Source organism: Hydra vulgaris, chromosome 09, assembly GCF_038396675.1.
Source record: "Hydra vulgaris chromosome 09, alternate assembly HydraT2T_AEP".
In the NCBI taxonomy this organism is placed as follows: Eukaryota; Metazoa; Cnidaria; class Hydrozoa; order Anthoathecata; family Hydridae; genus Hydra; species Hydra vulgaris.
The window spans coordinates 42,205,245-42,219,650 of NC_088928.1; the positions used below are offsets into that span (position 1 = coordinate 42,205,245).

The following is a 14,406-nucleotide window of genomic DNA, read 5'->3' on the forward strand; positions in this document are numbered from 1 at the left end:
TACTATTCTGTGCCACACTAACTCATTTCTAGTTTTTGGAGTAAGATTTAGCTGGAGCAAGTCTATAAAAGCCAGCTTTACTCCTGGAAAGTGAGCTACAAATGGTTTAACACTCTCTATTCGATTTGATCATATGGTGCCAGATATACCGTGAAGGGAACAACAAGATGCATGGCAAACTAGGTAACATAAAATAAATGTTGTTTGCTCAACATATGTTGAGCAAACCGCATTTACTAACTCTTATGGCCTGGTGTGGCTACCGACTGTACCTCCTCTCTAAAGCCTGATTTTCACTTTGAGTTCAATAACTCATCCGTATCTTCTTTGAGCCCCTGTCTGTCTTATATATATTCTTGTGTAACGTAAAAGTTTCATTGTAATTTTATTATTTTATTTTTATATGAACAGCGAAATATATATATATATAAAATAAAAAATAAAAACAGTTGCCGAACCATTTGGAGTTCGGCAAAATATCATGGCCGAACATTCGGATTCAGTGTTCGGCCAAAAACTGGATTAGGCGCATCCCTACTAAAAACTGAACAATAACTCATATTAAAAAAATTCTAGAAAACTATTACCCATTCTCCATTCAGTTCAGTTTCTTTTTCCAGTTTATCTTCTGAAAACTCAACCTGCAGTGTTGTTAATGTTTTCTGATTCCCAGAGACTGAATGAAATGCACTTTTAATTTCCTCTGCCCATGAAATACCGATACGAGTTCCTTTACCACTTTTGGGATCATTTGGAAAAACTGTGCCGTTTGGATCATAATGATCTCTTTCACCACAATAATATATTTCCGTTCTTGTTTTAAGTACAAATAAATAGTCGCCACCTTGATTACATCTCATGGATTCCATATTTGAATCAACAGCTAATATTTCAGACAGCAAAATTTCCTAAGACCAATCCAAACAACTTAAACTCTACTGATAAAACCAGACAGTATAAGAGTTTTTATAATAAAAAAATATAATAGTTTCTATTACCTTGACAAATTCTGTAGTAGATTCAGACACATAAAAACAAAGACTTTTTGTATCCAACCGCCAATAGTGAACATTTTTCTAAAAAACATTTTTTTTATTTTCAGTTAAAAATTTATAATACATCAGAATAATACTTTTTTATAAATGGCAATACTTTTATTTATATATTTTATTCTAGTCTTAATCTTCAACAAGGAAACAATTGCCAATTATCTAAATAAAAAATTTCAATTTGTTCTGAGGGGGATACAGCGCTTCCGAAATTTAATAAAATAATAAATGAAGACATTGACAAGGACTGGATGAGTGTTTTAAATTCTGAAAATGTAAAAAATAAACTAGAACAATTGGGCAAAAACAAAGCAAAAGGTAGTGTTATGGTGAGTCCATATGTACTAAAGCAATGTACGTCAACACTCTTGAAACCTCTAGCAATCATATTCAGCCTTACAATTAAATCGGGCACAATACCAAATAGTTTGAGTGAAGCAAACATAACTCTTTTGTTCAAAAAGGGCAACCCATATGTAGCATTAAACTACAGACCAGTGTCATTAACATCAGTTCCATGCAAAATTTTGGAAGAATTTATTTGTGTAACAACCACTGACCATTTGCAACTACGTGATGCTCTATCGCAACACCAGCATGGTTTTGTGAAGAGGATGGCTTGTGTAACCAATTTACTAGAAACAATAGATTTTCTGATAATGCACATAGAGAGCAAGTGTCCAACTGACACGATATACGTCAATTTTAACAAAGCCTTTGAAAAGATACTACACAAAATGCTGTTATTCAAGTGTGAAGAATGGGATATCCGGTGTTTTGTTAAGATGGATAGAAGTTTTTTTAACCAATTGTAGGTAACACATTGTAATAGAAGAAGTTTCATCGTTATGGTTGAACATATTTAGTAGTGCTCCTCAGGAATCTGTTCTTGGGCCTCTTTTGTTTTTGATATTCACCAATGACATATCAGGAATATAAAAAAGTATATGGAAACTTTACGCTGATGACAGCAAGCTAATAAAAGTGGTAAAAAACATTCTGGATATGATCAGTTAGCAAGAGGATATCAACAAATTAGTCAAATGGACAAGTATATGGTTAATGGAATCTAACAAAAAGAAGTGCAAGGTTATGCACACTGGCAAAAAGAACCCTCAAACCATCTATACAATGACAGAAAATGGTGTTAAATACAAACAAGGCAAAACAACAGTAGAATGTGACCTTAACATGTTGATCTTATCAGACATCTAATGGCATCATCAAGTTAATGCAGCAGCAAATGCGCAGAATATACTCAGAGTCATCAAGCATACCTTCACTCATCTAAATATATAAATGATACGTGTTATGTACACAGTGCTAGTTAGACTTCACCTTGAGTTTGCAATCATTGTATGGAATCCTAGTTTGAAAGGTGACATTGAAACACTAGAAAAAGTCCAATGTTATACAACCAAACTGGAACAAAATCTCAAAAATCTGTGTTATGAGGAACGATTATCCAAAATAAAATTGACTACATTAGACTAAATGTTTGTGCGGCAATCTCATACAAGAGTACAAATTATTGAACAATAAAGATCATGTTACATGGCTTAAACCACAACAATTTGCACCATCATTATGAGCTAACGGACCAGCATCAGCAATAAGAGTTCATAATCTAAGAACTGAAAAAGAAAATGCCAAGCATTCTTCATCTTGGTTAGCATTCTTCAGTAAAAGTGTTGCAAATTAATGGGATGCATTACCAATTCACATGGTGAATGCGTGGTCTTTGAACTCTTTTAAAGCAAGACTTGATAGATTTTTATTACAAATTTTGTGTAATTTATTTAACTCTAGTTTTTTTTATGCGTAATTTTGATTTTTTAACTAAATTGTAAATTATTATAAATAAAATAAAGAGTAGTGTAGGCTACCATAACTGCATATATGCATTATGACAGTCTACACGCACATATATATATATATATACATATATATATATATACATATATATATATATATATATATATATATATATATATATATATATATATATATATATATATATATATATATATATATATATATATATATATATATTTATATATATATATATATATATATATATATATATATAAATATATATATATATATATTTATATATATATATATATATATATATATACATATATATATATATATATATATATATATATATATATATATATATATATATAATAACCATTATATATATATATATATATAGCCATAATGCATATATAAACATATATTTGTTTTGCGATTCAACTCACAACAGCATCTTTATTACTATAAAACTATTACTATATCATGTAAAAATTAAATTAATTTATCTGATTACAAAAATATACTAAAGAGTCACAGACAGCAAAATACATACAAAAGCAAAAAAATCAATTAGATATTATAAAATACATATAATAACACATTATACAAACAAAAATTAAAAAAAAATAGTAAAAAAGAATTTATATTGAATTTAATTATACATATTTAATCCTTACTACTTGATCAGACTCTGTGTAATGAATCATCCATGCAGATTTTAGAATTTTAGATCCTCTTGTTTTTCTGTGACCCACAGACATGGCTATACGCTGTAATGGTATTTGAATGCTAGAGGTTTCTGTGAGTTCTATTTTAACAATACTTTCTTCCACATCAGGTTCAGTGTTATGATCATTGTCAGTTATGTCAGCATCATTGTTTACTGGTGCATTTTCTGAAACAAGTAGAGATATACCTTTTAATTCTTTTTATTGCATTTAATTGCAAATAAACTTCAATTCCAAAAGATAAACGTTACTAAGAAACTAAAAAATGCTAGCTTTGTACACAAGAAGTTCCAAGATTCTCAGCATGCCCTTGGTAGTAGCGTTTGTTTCTCCCCATAACAGTCTTGGTTGTCAAGGCTCCAACAACAACAAAGACTAACTGCCTTAACTGTACGGAGCCCCCAAGGAAAATACAGTAATAGAATAAATATATTTCAGTTAAACACTTGTCACTGACAACTATACAAAAAAATAACTTTATATACCTTTTTCATTTATACAATCTCCCAAACAGTTTCTTGGGGCATTTTCAAGACACTTTTTATCACGATGGCAATTAAATTTACAGTCTGGTTGAAATACAAAACAATCAGCACAAATTAAAACAACAAAAAAATGAGCAATAATATATTAATATACTATAAAAATTATAATTTATTGTTTGAAAATTACTTAAAAAGTAGTCTTTAAGTTAAAACTATAAACTATGAAAGAATTTTTTAAGTATAATAAACAAAAAAGTTATTTGATTTATTAGTAATGGAAATATCTTTTTAATTAATTTTGAGCATATTAAAAGTAATTTATAAAATCTATATTATTAACTGAAATACCTTTACACTGATAACCTTGCCTAAACAGTCCTTTTAACTAAAAACCAAATATTAAAAATGATTATTATATAAATAAAAGACATTATTTTATATTAAAGTTTTTTCCTAATAATTTCTTGCTTGGTTGTCCAAAGTTTTTCCCACAAAAAAAACAAATCAATTATAAAAGTTACAAAATGACTGGAATAAACATGAAAAACTTTAAAAACTTTTCAATAAATTAAAAGACTGCCTAAAATAAAACCCCTAGTATGCACACTAATTAGATTGATTTTATACTTATTTGGAAAATCTTGTCTAGAGTTTGAAACAGCCAAATGTTCTCTCACAAATTAATCCAAATTTGTTACAATTGTTCAAAACAGCCGACCTTTTTATGAAAATGTAACAAAAAAGCTTTTCATTATTTTATTTTATAAATTAAATTAAATTTTCAAATTTATACTATAAATTATTCATAAATTACTAAAAAATTATAAATAATAAAATAATATAAAATTAACAAAACAACTATCATTAATAAAACATTTACATATTATTTATACATATATATATAAAAAATAGTTTTTAAAATAATAATTTATAATCATTAAAACAATTTGTAAAAATGGCAAAAAATGAATACTGCATTTTAAGGCCTCGGTTTTTAATTTTATTGTGATAGTTGTTTTCAATAGTTTTGATTTATCAGTGTTTTATTCAGTGGTTCAAAATTTTTCTTTTATTGAAACAACTTAATAAAAGTTTTACCCACAACAAACTTTATCATATTTCACATGGTTGATGTTCAAAATTTTTAAACAATAATTAAAATCGCAAATCCGAATGTGAAAAAAATTGATATACTCTTGTAAGAAAACTTTAAATCATTCTTTATAAGCATTGTGCTCTCCTGAGACTGTTAAAGTAAATTTTGGTTCACTATTATTATTTCTGGGTTTGGTAGGGTAGTTAGATATAACTTTTAAAATCTACACACAGAAAATTACACACGAAAATATATAGATATAATTTTTAAAATTAAACACGGAAAAAAAACATACTGAAACTTTTTAGTCCCTGCGTAATAAGTATTTGTGTTAATAAGTCCCTTAAATCAAGTAATATTAATGGATGATCCAATCGTTTTGCTATCAAACTAGCCTAGTCTAGGCCAGGAAAATCATACAACATCAACAAGACAGCACCATGACTGGTTTAAATCTCTAGCAACATCAATCAAATTGTTACAGGAACAGCATATCACCATGTCAAACCGAGTAAGATTTTCGGAAGACTTTGATAAAAAAAAAACCAGACAATATACCAACTTATGACTAAAATAGATGACTTGGAGAAGGAAGTACTTAGAACAAAAAATCTAAACACTTTAACAACCAATTCTAGCCCTTCAAATAAATAACCACTTCCCACATTTGCATCGTTATTCAGTAAAAAAAAAAAGTGAAGAAGAGTTAATTATGATCACTAAGATAAGGCAGGAGTTGGATTCGAGCAAGCGTATTGAAAATAAAATTGTAATAAGCAACATTGAACCATCTCAGGGATCTGAGGTTAAAATTAAGGATAAAGATGATCAGTTAGTAAGAGAAATCTTATCTGTACTACAAGTAAATGAAGAAACAACGCCAAAATCATTTAGATTAAAGTCTGGGACAGAAAGAAAGACAACAAAAATTATCTTAGTTAAACTGAAAAGTAAAGAATTAGTCAATTTAGTACTAGCCAATGCACGCAAACTGATAGACAACGAAAAATTCAAAGGTATTTATATTAACCCTGATAAAACTAGTGTTCAGCGAGCAATCCAGAAGAGACAGGGAGAAAGAAGAGATGAGTTAAATGCAAACTTGAAACACCAGGATAGCATGGCTAGGCGTTGTGATGTTAACAATGGAAAAAAGCCTATTTATGTCGCAAGAAATGGAGTTTTAAAAAAAATAACAGTAGAGCTTTCAGAGTTTGAATCTAACTATTTTTTACAAAAAGGTCTACAAGTACTTTAACCTGTACAACACCAGAACCATCAAGATAATAAACAAAGGTGTTAGCAATTAATGAACAACTTAGTGTTTAGTACAAAGCATGCCCAACCAATTATCGGTAACAAAAATACCATCTCCATAACCATCAACAAAAAATCTAGCATTAGCAGTAGTTATACAGCCTTAATTGAAATGACCTGTTTCTAAACAAATGCTTCATCACTTTGTAATAAAATGGACATTCTTACTGCAACAGTCACAACATTAAATTCCCCTATGATAGTGGCAATTACAGAAACTTGGTTCAATGATTACTCCAACTTCCAATTACCAAATTACAATCTTTTTAACAACAACAGACCTGATTCATATGGTGACATTGCAATTTATATATAACAAGATATACAAGCATCCTACTTTAATGCAATTGAGCTTCATAGTAAAATGCCAGGCCAGGTACGGTGTATAATATCTCACAAAAGTAAAAAATTCCTTTTTGGATATATTTATTGAGAGCCATCTGCAAGCATAGAACTCAACAGAACAATTGTAGCCTAATTTCTACTGCAAATATAGCAACAACAAAAAAAGTATGGAGTTACAAATAATTGGTGATTTCAATCACCCTGAAATACAGTGGACAGCAGCTGGTGGCAGCACTAAGAAAAATGCAACAATGTCACTACCCCTCCAGAATTATAGAACTCAATATTGGTCCATCTCTTAGCATCTCAATTAAAAATAATTTCCATTGCACTCTTATATGGAGTTTCTTGTTTGAACCATCAATCTCACCAACCAGGGTGTTATTACTAACCAAACTAATTTATGGTAGAGGTGACTATAAAAATCTAAACAAATTTTTTGCAGATGCAGAATGGAGGAAACAACTTAAAAAGTTCAAAAACAATCCCATTATGATAAACCAACTCATTGAGTTTTGATACAAAGAAGGATTAGCTAAATATATACCAAATCAAGCACCATCAACTCAAAAACAGAGATCAAAACCAAAATGGTTTACAACAGGCATTAAAAATCTAACAAAAAAGAAATTTAACCTTTGGTCAAAACTGCTAGCCAGTTCAGTCATTACTCATCTATCTATTATCCCACTCTACAAAGCAACTTGCAAGCAGTTAAAAAAAGACATACTCGCTGCACGAAAAAGCTATGAACCAAAACTTGTTTCACTTTCAAAATCTAATCCAAAAGTTGTATACAACTATATTTTCAGTCAAAAAAAAGCAAAGTTTACTGTTCCCTCTTTGATAAAAGGCGGCATGGAGCTAACAAAATTGCTTAAAAAAGCAGAATGTCTTAATAAACAGTTTGTTTTTTAGTCTGTGATAAACAGAATGTCTTAATAAACAGTTTGTTTGTGAGTCTGCTTTTTCTAAAATTGACCACAAGAACAAGTTTACATTCCCAAACAGGACTGATCAGGTATGCAAGATTGATCAATTTGATCTTAATGAAACTACGGTTTTTGGCGAGTTGAGTAATTTGAAGAAATACAAAGTGATTGGTCAAGATGGAATAAATCCTTATGTTCTCAATGAGTGTGCTACTGGTTTAGCTTGGCCCATTTGAAACAGGTATAATACCTAATAATTGGAAAGAAGCAAATGTGATACCAATATATAAAGAAAAAGGTTAACAAAACGACCCATCTAAATATAGACCAATATCTTCAACAATCATAATATGTAAAATCATGAAAAGATTGTTGAAAAAACATATGATGACACCTGGTTCAGCACAATTAATCACTAAGCATCAACATGGCTTCGTAAGATAAAAATCATGTGTTACAAATTTATTAGAGACAATAGGCAATACATCAGAGGCACTGAACTGTGGCCTTTACACAATCATAATCTATCTGGATTTTGCTTAAGCCTTTGATGAAGTCTGTCATGAAGCATTAGTTGTCAAATTAGAGGCCTATGGTTTCAAAGGTAAACTGAGATGGCGAAAAGCATTTCTTATGGACAGAAAACAAAGAGTTCTTGTTGACGAAAACTACTCTGAGTATGTAAAATTTCAGAGTGGTGTGCCACAAGGATCTGTTCTAGGTCCTCTACTGTTTATAATGTACATAAATGACATGCCTGATGTTTTCAATTGTTCACTCAAGCTCTTTGCTGATGACAGCAAACTAGTAAATATAATAAAAAATCAATTTGAAATTGAACAGCTGCAGATAAATCTTGATGCTGTGGCTAAATGGATAGATAATTGGAAAATGGAGTTTAATGCAAGTAAATGCAAGGTATTGACAATAAAAAAATCGTCCAAAACAATAATCTATGACCACAAATTTAGCATACAAAATCAAGATAACAGCTGAAGATACTTATTGTCTACCAACCAAAAGTGAGATTTTGGAATTTTAATAACTAGCGATCTAAAATGGTCAGCCCAATCAAAACTAATGCACCACTAGCTTCACGCAGACGTTTAGATACTGGAACCCTTCAATGTTTAAAACACTTTGTACCACATTTGTGAGACCTCACCTTGAGTATGGAAAGCCTGCATGGACTCCATTCAACTAAGTCAATGAAAAAGTTATTGTACGAGTACAAAGAAGAGCCACTAAATTATGCCATTCATTAAGGGGAAAAAATATGAAGATCGACTAGCCCTACTCAATATCCAATCAATCAAAGCACGTAGCACACAGGTAGATTCAAATCAGTATTTTAAGGAAAGCACTGGTCTTAATACTAAATCCTGGATCCACCCTCCAAACAAGTCTCAATCTGGAGATTGTCCTGGGCCAGCAGGTGCAGTTAGAAGAAATAAGGAACGACTAATCAAACAGCTCACAAATAGCCGTTGTCAAAGAGAATACTTGTTCTTAAATAGATTGGTTAACGGATGCAGTTAAAAACTCCAAAACTACTAATTCGTTTTAAAATAGTTATGATGCCTATAAGAAAACAATATGAAACTTATATACAGTTCACCTGTCATAGTTGACCATATTCAGTTGGTTAGCTCCACTTTATGCCACAGCTCAACTTTATTATTATCATTATTATTACACTAACTTTTAAACATCAAAAATATAGATTTAATATATCTAAAAAAAAGTATATAAATATCTACATCATTCTATTATTAGTAAAAAAACTGCATTAAACTGCAGGTTTTTTTACCAATCTAAACAAACTTATATAATGTCTATTTAAATTAGTAAAAAAACTGTAATACAAATGAAAAGACTAATTGTTATTAATATTAATGTTTCTTAAAGCAATCTTAAAATACTTTGAACTTTTTTCAAAATGGCTGAAGCAAAATGCCTTATTTGTTATTATTATACTTTTGCATGGAAAAAATAAAAATAAATTTATAAAATATTTAAAACTTATTTTGGAGAAATATGACACAAACAAAGAATATTGTTCAAAAAATATTTATACTTCTTGCAAAAAAATTATATACAGTCAACAAGGGTGAAACATAAAAGTTTAAATATTGAACAGGGACAGAACATCAAAGTTTAAATATTGAACAGGGGTGAAACATCGAAGTTTAAATATTGAACAGGGATGGGACATCAAAGTTTAAATTATTGAACAGTGATGGAACATCAAAGTTTAAATATTAATTTAGAAAATACCTCAAAAAATAAGCAAAAACTGAGAAGGTCATCTGATATTAGTGAAGTATCTGAACAGATCACAACAAATAATCAAGAAATAATCAATAGAACTACTAAAATGAAATTTTCTTTCAGACTTTTTTTTAGTAGATAAAATTTCTTAAGACAAATCTAAATATTTTATACCTTATATAACATTACAGTTAAATATTTTTTGTTAAACCTGAAGATAAGTTTCCTTTAAAGACTTTTAGGTACAATATTTTTGTTGTCGTTGGCACACTTGATAATAAATGTAGCAGAGTATTATCTAAAATATCATCTTTTAAAGCAATAATGAAAATCTTATTTACTTTAAACCTGAGTAAAAAAAAAAGAGAAAAAATTTTTCAAAAATATGCAACAAAACTTAAGGACAACAATATTTGAATTTTAAAAATCAATTCAGAATGAGCAGTTTCATAATACTTTGCTAGATTTTCAAGGAATTAAAAGTGCAGTGTAGTACTTTTTGAAAAATATTTACAAAAATATTAATAAAAATACTTCTGATTTACCATTTGTATGATTAAAGAAGGTTTAAATCCTTATTGCATTGTTGCTAGAACCTTCTAAGGGGCCATCCATGAAATCTATATGCAGTAAAACTAACCCCTTGTATGCACCTGATACTTTCAACATCCAACCCCCTACTGCATACATACGCATTATTTAATCTAAAATCAACTCCCCACACTTTTACAACGCATTCATTTTTCAAAGCATTAAAAACAAAAAAACCTTTTGATAATTTCTCTAATGTTATTACATAACATAATATTAATTTTTTAAACTCGTTTAAAAAAAAAAGAAATTGAGTTTTAGGAGAAATGTAGAATGAGAGATAGTCAAATCGCATATGTACTTGCTGTCTTTAACATCTTGCCCCTCCCTTGTACTCACTCATATGTTTTTGGGTAGACCCCCTCCCTCCCTAATACCTGCGTAGGAACTTAATGGAAGACCCCTAAATGATCATGATTTATGATCATTTAGATTTTTTGAAGTTCAAAAGATCATTGATTTAAGTTTTAATTAAAGTTGTTTTCAAACATGGAAATCTTATCTAACTAATAAAATCACAAGCTCTGAATATAAATTACTCAATAGCATTTAATCTAAAACACGATTATTTATTATATACACCACAGGAGCTATTGTAAGAAAATATTGATATTATATAAAGAATCCCTTGTCAAATATTTGCTCTAAGACACAAAAAAAATTGGGAAGAGGGAAGGATCCGAAATCTTGTGTGAGCACAATTTAAAAACTTTTTGTTATAAAATACAGAAAAAACAAAAACTTGTTTACTCCTTAGAATATTCTTTGTTTGCAAATATAAACACAAAATATAAATTGGCATTAAAACTTTGGCTAATAAGAGATCTTTTCTTTTATAAAATATTGTGTCTAGAGCACCCAGAGCAAAGTGGTTCATATCTAGATATGTTTTCCCACGTGAAAGCCATTGAGTAGTACTTGTTTTTAAAATCATCAGTGGTTTTATTTTAAATTTGAGTTGAACAGTCTTAAAAATAGCTTGTTTGATAGACCTATACTTAAAATGCTTCCATATTGCAATTAAGAGTTTGTCTAGTAAAGCAAGAGAACCATACTTTTTAATTAAGTGAACTAAACAAAAGGCAAGACGACAATTTCAACAGTTTAAATGAATATGCTTAAAGGAGAAGCTGTAGACCACTTTGCTTACCTCCCATTGCAATTGTGCCATCAAGTCTATAAAATTTCATATCAGTTATTGAAATTTTTTAACTTGTATAAAAACTGTTTGATTATATCAAAAAGTGCTTCAGATATTTTTGAACAAAACATTGTCCACACTTGCTGTTATATCAGTTAGACACCCGAGCTCAAGTTTATTACTTACTTACTCTATTTATATATTCTTGGACAATGCAATTATATTTATATGCAACTAGTTTACATTTTATTTATATATTCTTATGTATTATATTTATATATTATTGGACAATGCAATAAGAAATTTACAATGCATTCAGCTGCTCCACTTTTTTTGATCAGAAACTATGCTGCTTTAAAAAATTTAATAGTGAATCATTTCTTTCTAGATTCTTCTTTTTCATTATGTTTTATACTCCTATCAATATTCTGTTTAAAAATGTTACCTTTAAATAAAATTTTACTTGTTGTTCATTTCAAGTAGCACATTTGTGTTTTTTGCTAATAAAATGTGTGTTTAAATTTTTAAATATATGTTTGTTTTAAAACATATTACCAATGAGTTATCTGGCAGTTACATTCACAGTTGATGAACAAACTGTGTTACTGGAAGACTCTGCTTATCTATTTGAAGATAAAACTAAAAGTTAACTACTTACATCTTTTAAGAAATTGATTTTTTAGAAATCAGTTTTGAAATTTAAAAAAATATTACTTGTTATTTTAAAAAAAAGTTATTTAAAAACATGTTTTAGAATTGGGTTTAATTAATTTCTAAAAATATAAAATGTCCTATTTGTAAAATACTAATTACAGATTAAATAATGTAACTTTATTAAGAAATATGTAAATAAATAATCCCAATAAATAATGGGCAATACCCCAATATCTCCCAAATACATTCAACCCTTTCAAAAAAGTCTAGAATAGCCCCCTAACCGAGCAGACCGGAGAGAGAGCTGTCACTATTAGATATAGAAACAATATAAGTATTATTTGGAGCACAATTCTTATGTAAAACAGCATTTAAAAAGTGTGATTGAGTTTAAGGCAAATAATTTAAAGCAGTCATTTATTTGAACTTTTATTTACTTATTGTTATTTTTGTTATATGTGAAATAATCAATAACCGCTTGATGTTATATAAAAATAATCGTTAAAGAAATTAATATTTTCATTTTTAATGTTACACGTTTGTTACATTTATTGCATTATATATCAATCAAGAACTATTTTTTTGAATCAAAAATTTTAGTTTTTTAATAAAATTTGATTTAAAAGTGTCATTTTAATACCTTTTAATTTTAAAAAAATGTTTCTTAATAAATTTTGAAACTTTAAAAAAATAAAAAGATATTTTAACTTTTTTAAAACCTTATTCTGAAAAGAAAGAATCAGATACTACCCTAACACCTCTTCTCCACGTTTATTATAGGATAAATCTGTTTTTATAAAAAATATTTAAAACTTAGTTTAGGTTTTAATAATTATTTTAAAGTAACAAATCCAATAATAATAACAATTAATGATAAAAAATAAGTAGTAAACCAAAATTTATTATAGTGAACTTAGAGAGCACAGTGTTAGTTAATGAAATTATATGCATTAACAATAATAGTTAGAAAAAACTTTTTTTACTTAGACGTAATATTAACATACCAGTTTTTTACAAACATGGCAGACTGTTGGTCGACAATAAGAATGTATTACAAATGTATGAGGTATTTCAAGCTTATTAACTAATCGATCAATGTCAGGTGGTCTACCACCAGCAAATGCACTCCATGTATTCCTTCTTTGTCTTTGAATAGTTGTTGTTGATGATAAAGAGAACAATGAAATATCTCCATCATTAGATAAAGAAGTCCATTGTTCTGACATTCGTCTTGGTGCTGTTGAGGTACCATAAGAAGAACCATTAACCAAAGGTTTTTCTGCAGAGCAATCATTTGGTATTTTAAAGGCACATTTTTTATGGAAATTTCCCCCACATCCTAATAAAATTTAAAAAATTAATTTAATTTGTCAACTGTAAATATCTCTAAACAAAAACTCTGAGAACATTTGCTATAAAGCATACCTTCACACTTTAAACCTTGTCGAACAAGTCCAAAGAGCATTACACCACAATGATCACAAAATGTTGGGGATTTATATGAATATACATACAACATATGTGAACGCACAGATGAATCATCCAAAGAAAATGAATCTGTGTGATAAAAATTATAAGATAACAAAAAGATTATTATTTTACATTTTGTAAGTAAAAATCTACTTTATTCAATAAAACAGAAAAAATCACAATGTCATTTCAACATTTATTATTATTTTACTTTTAAACATGGAGAAAGAATTCAAATTGGCGGACGCAAATGTAATAATAATTCAGTATTGGTCCTGATATAATTAATATCAGACATCTCAAACAAATCAAATAATATGTTATCAAAGTGTTTTGTAAGTTTATATGTTAAAGGGAAATTTTTCTAATTTGAAAATTTTTTTAAATAGTTATAACTACTTAAGTAAGGTTCTACTAGTTAAAACCTGTGTACAAGGTTGTTTTATTTGAATTTAAAGTTTTCAAAATATTTATAAAAAAAAGCTATTTTTAAAATAGTAGTAAAATAA

At 28.5% G+C, this 14,406-nt stretch overlaps 1 protein-coding gene across 5 annotated transcripts in view; it reads right to left on the bottom strand.

The window, feature by feature from the left end:
• Positions 1-14,406, bottom strand: part of LOC100198141 (serine/threonine-protein kinase D3) — a 55,943-nt gene that overhangs the window by 25,396 nt on the left and 16,141 nt on the right. For all 5 annotated transcript variants that reach the window (XR_010640858.1, XM_065805760.1, XM_065805759.1 and 2 more), the window contains 7 exons: positions 13,853-13,984; positions 13,432-13,766; positions 4,429-4,465; positions 4,081-4,164; positions 3,545-3,762; positions 999-1,076; positions 588-908 (listed from right to left, as the gene is read on the bottom strand). Coding sequence is in view for 4 of the 5 variants with exons in the window: in XM_065805760.1 (XP_065661832.1) it covers positions 588-908; positions 999-1,076; positions 3,545-3,762; positions 4,081-4,164; positions 4,429-4,465; positions 13,432-13,766; positions 13,853-13,984 (1,205 nt within the window). In the remaining variant the exon portion in view is untranslated. The remainder of the gene's footprint in view (positions 1-587; positions 909-998; positions 1,077-3,544; positions 3,763-4,080; positions 4,165-4,428; positions 4,466-13,431; positions 13,767-13,852; positions 13,985-14,406) is intronic.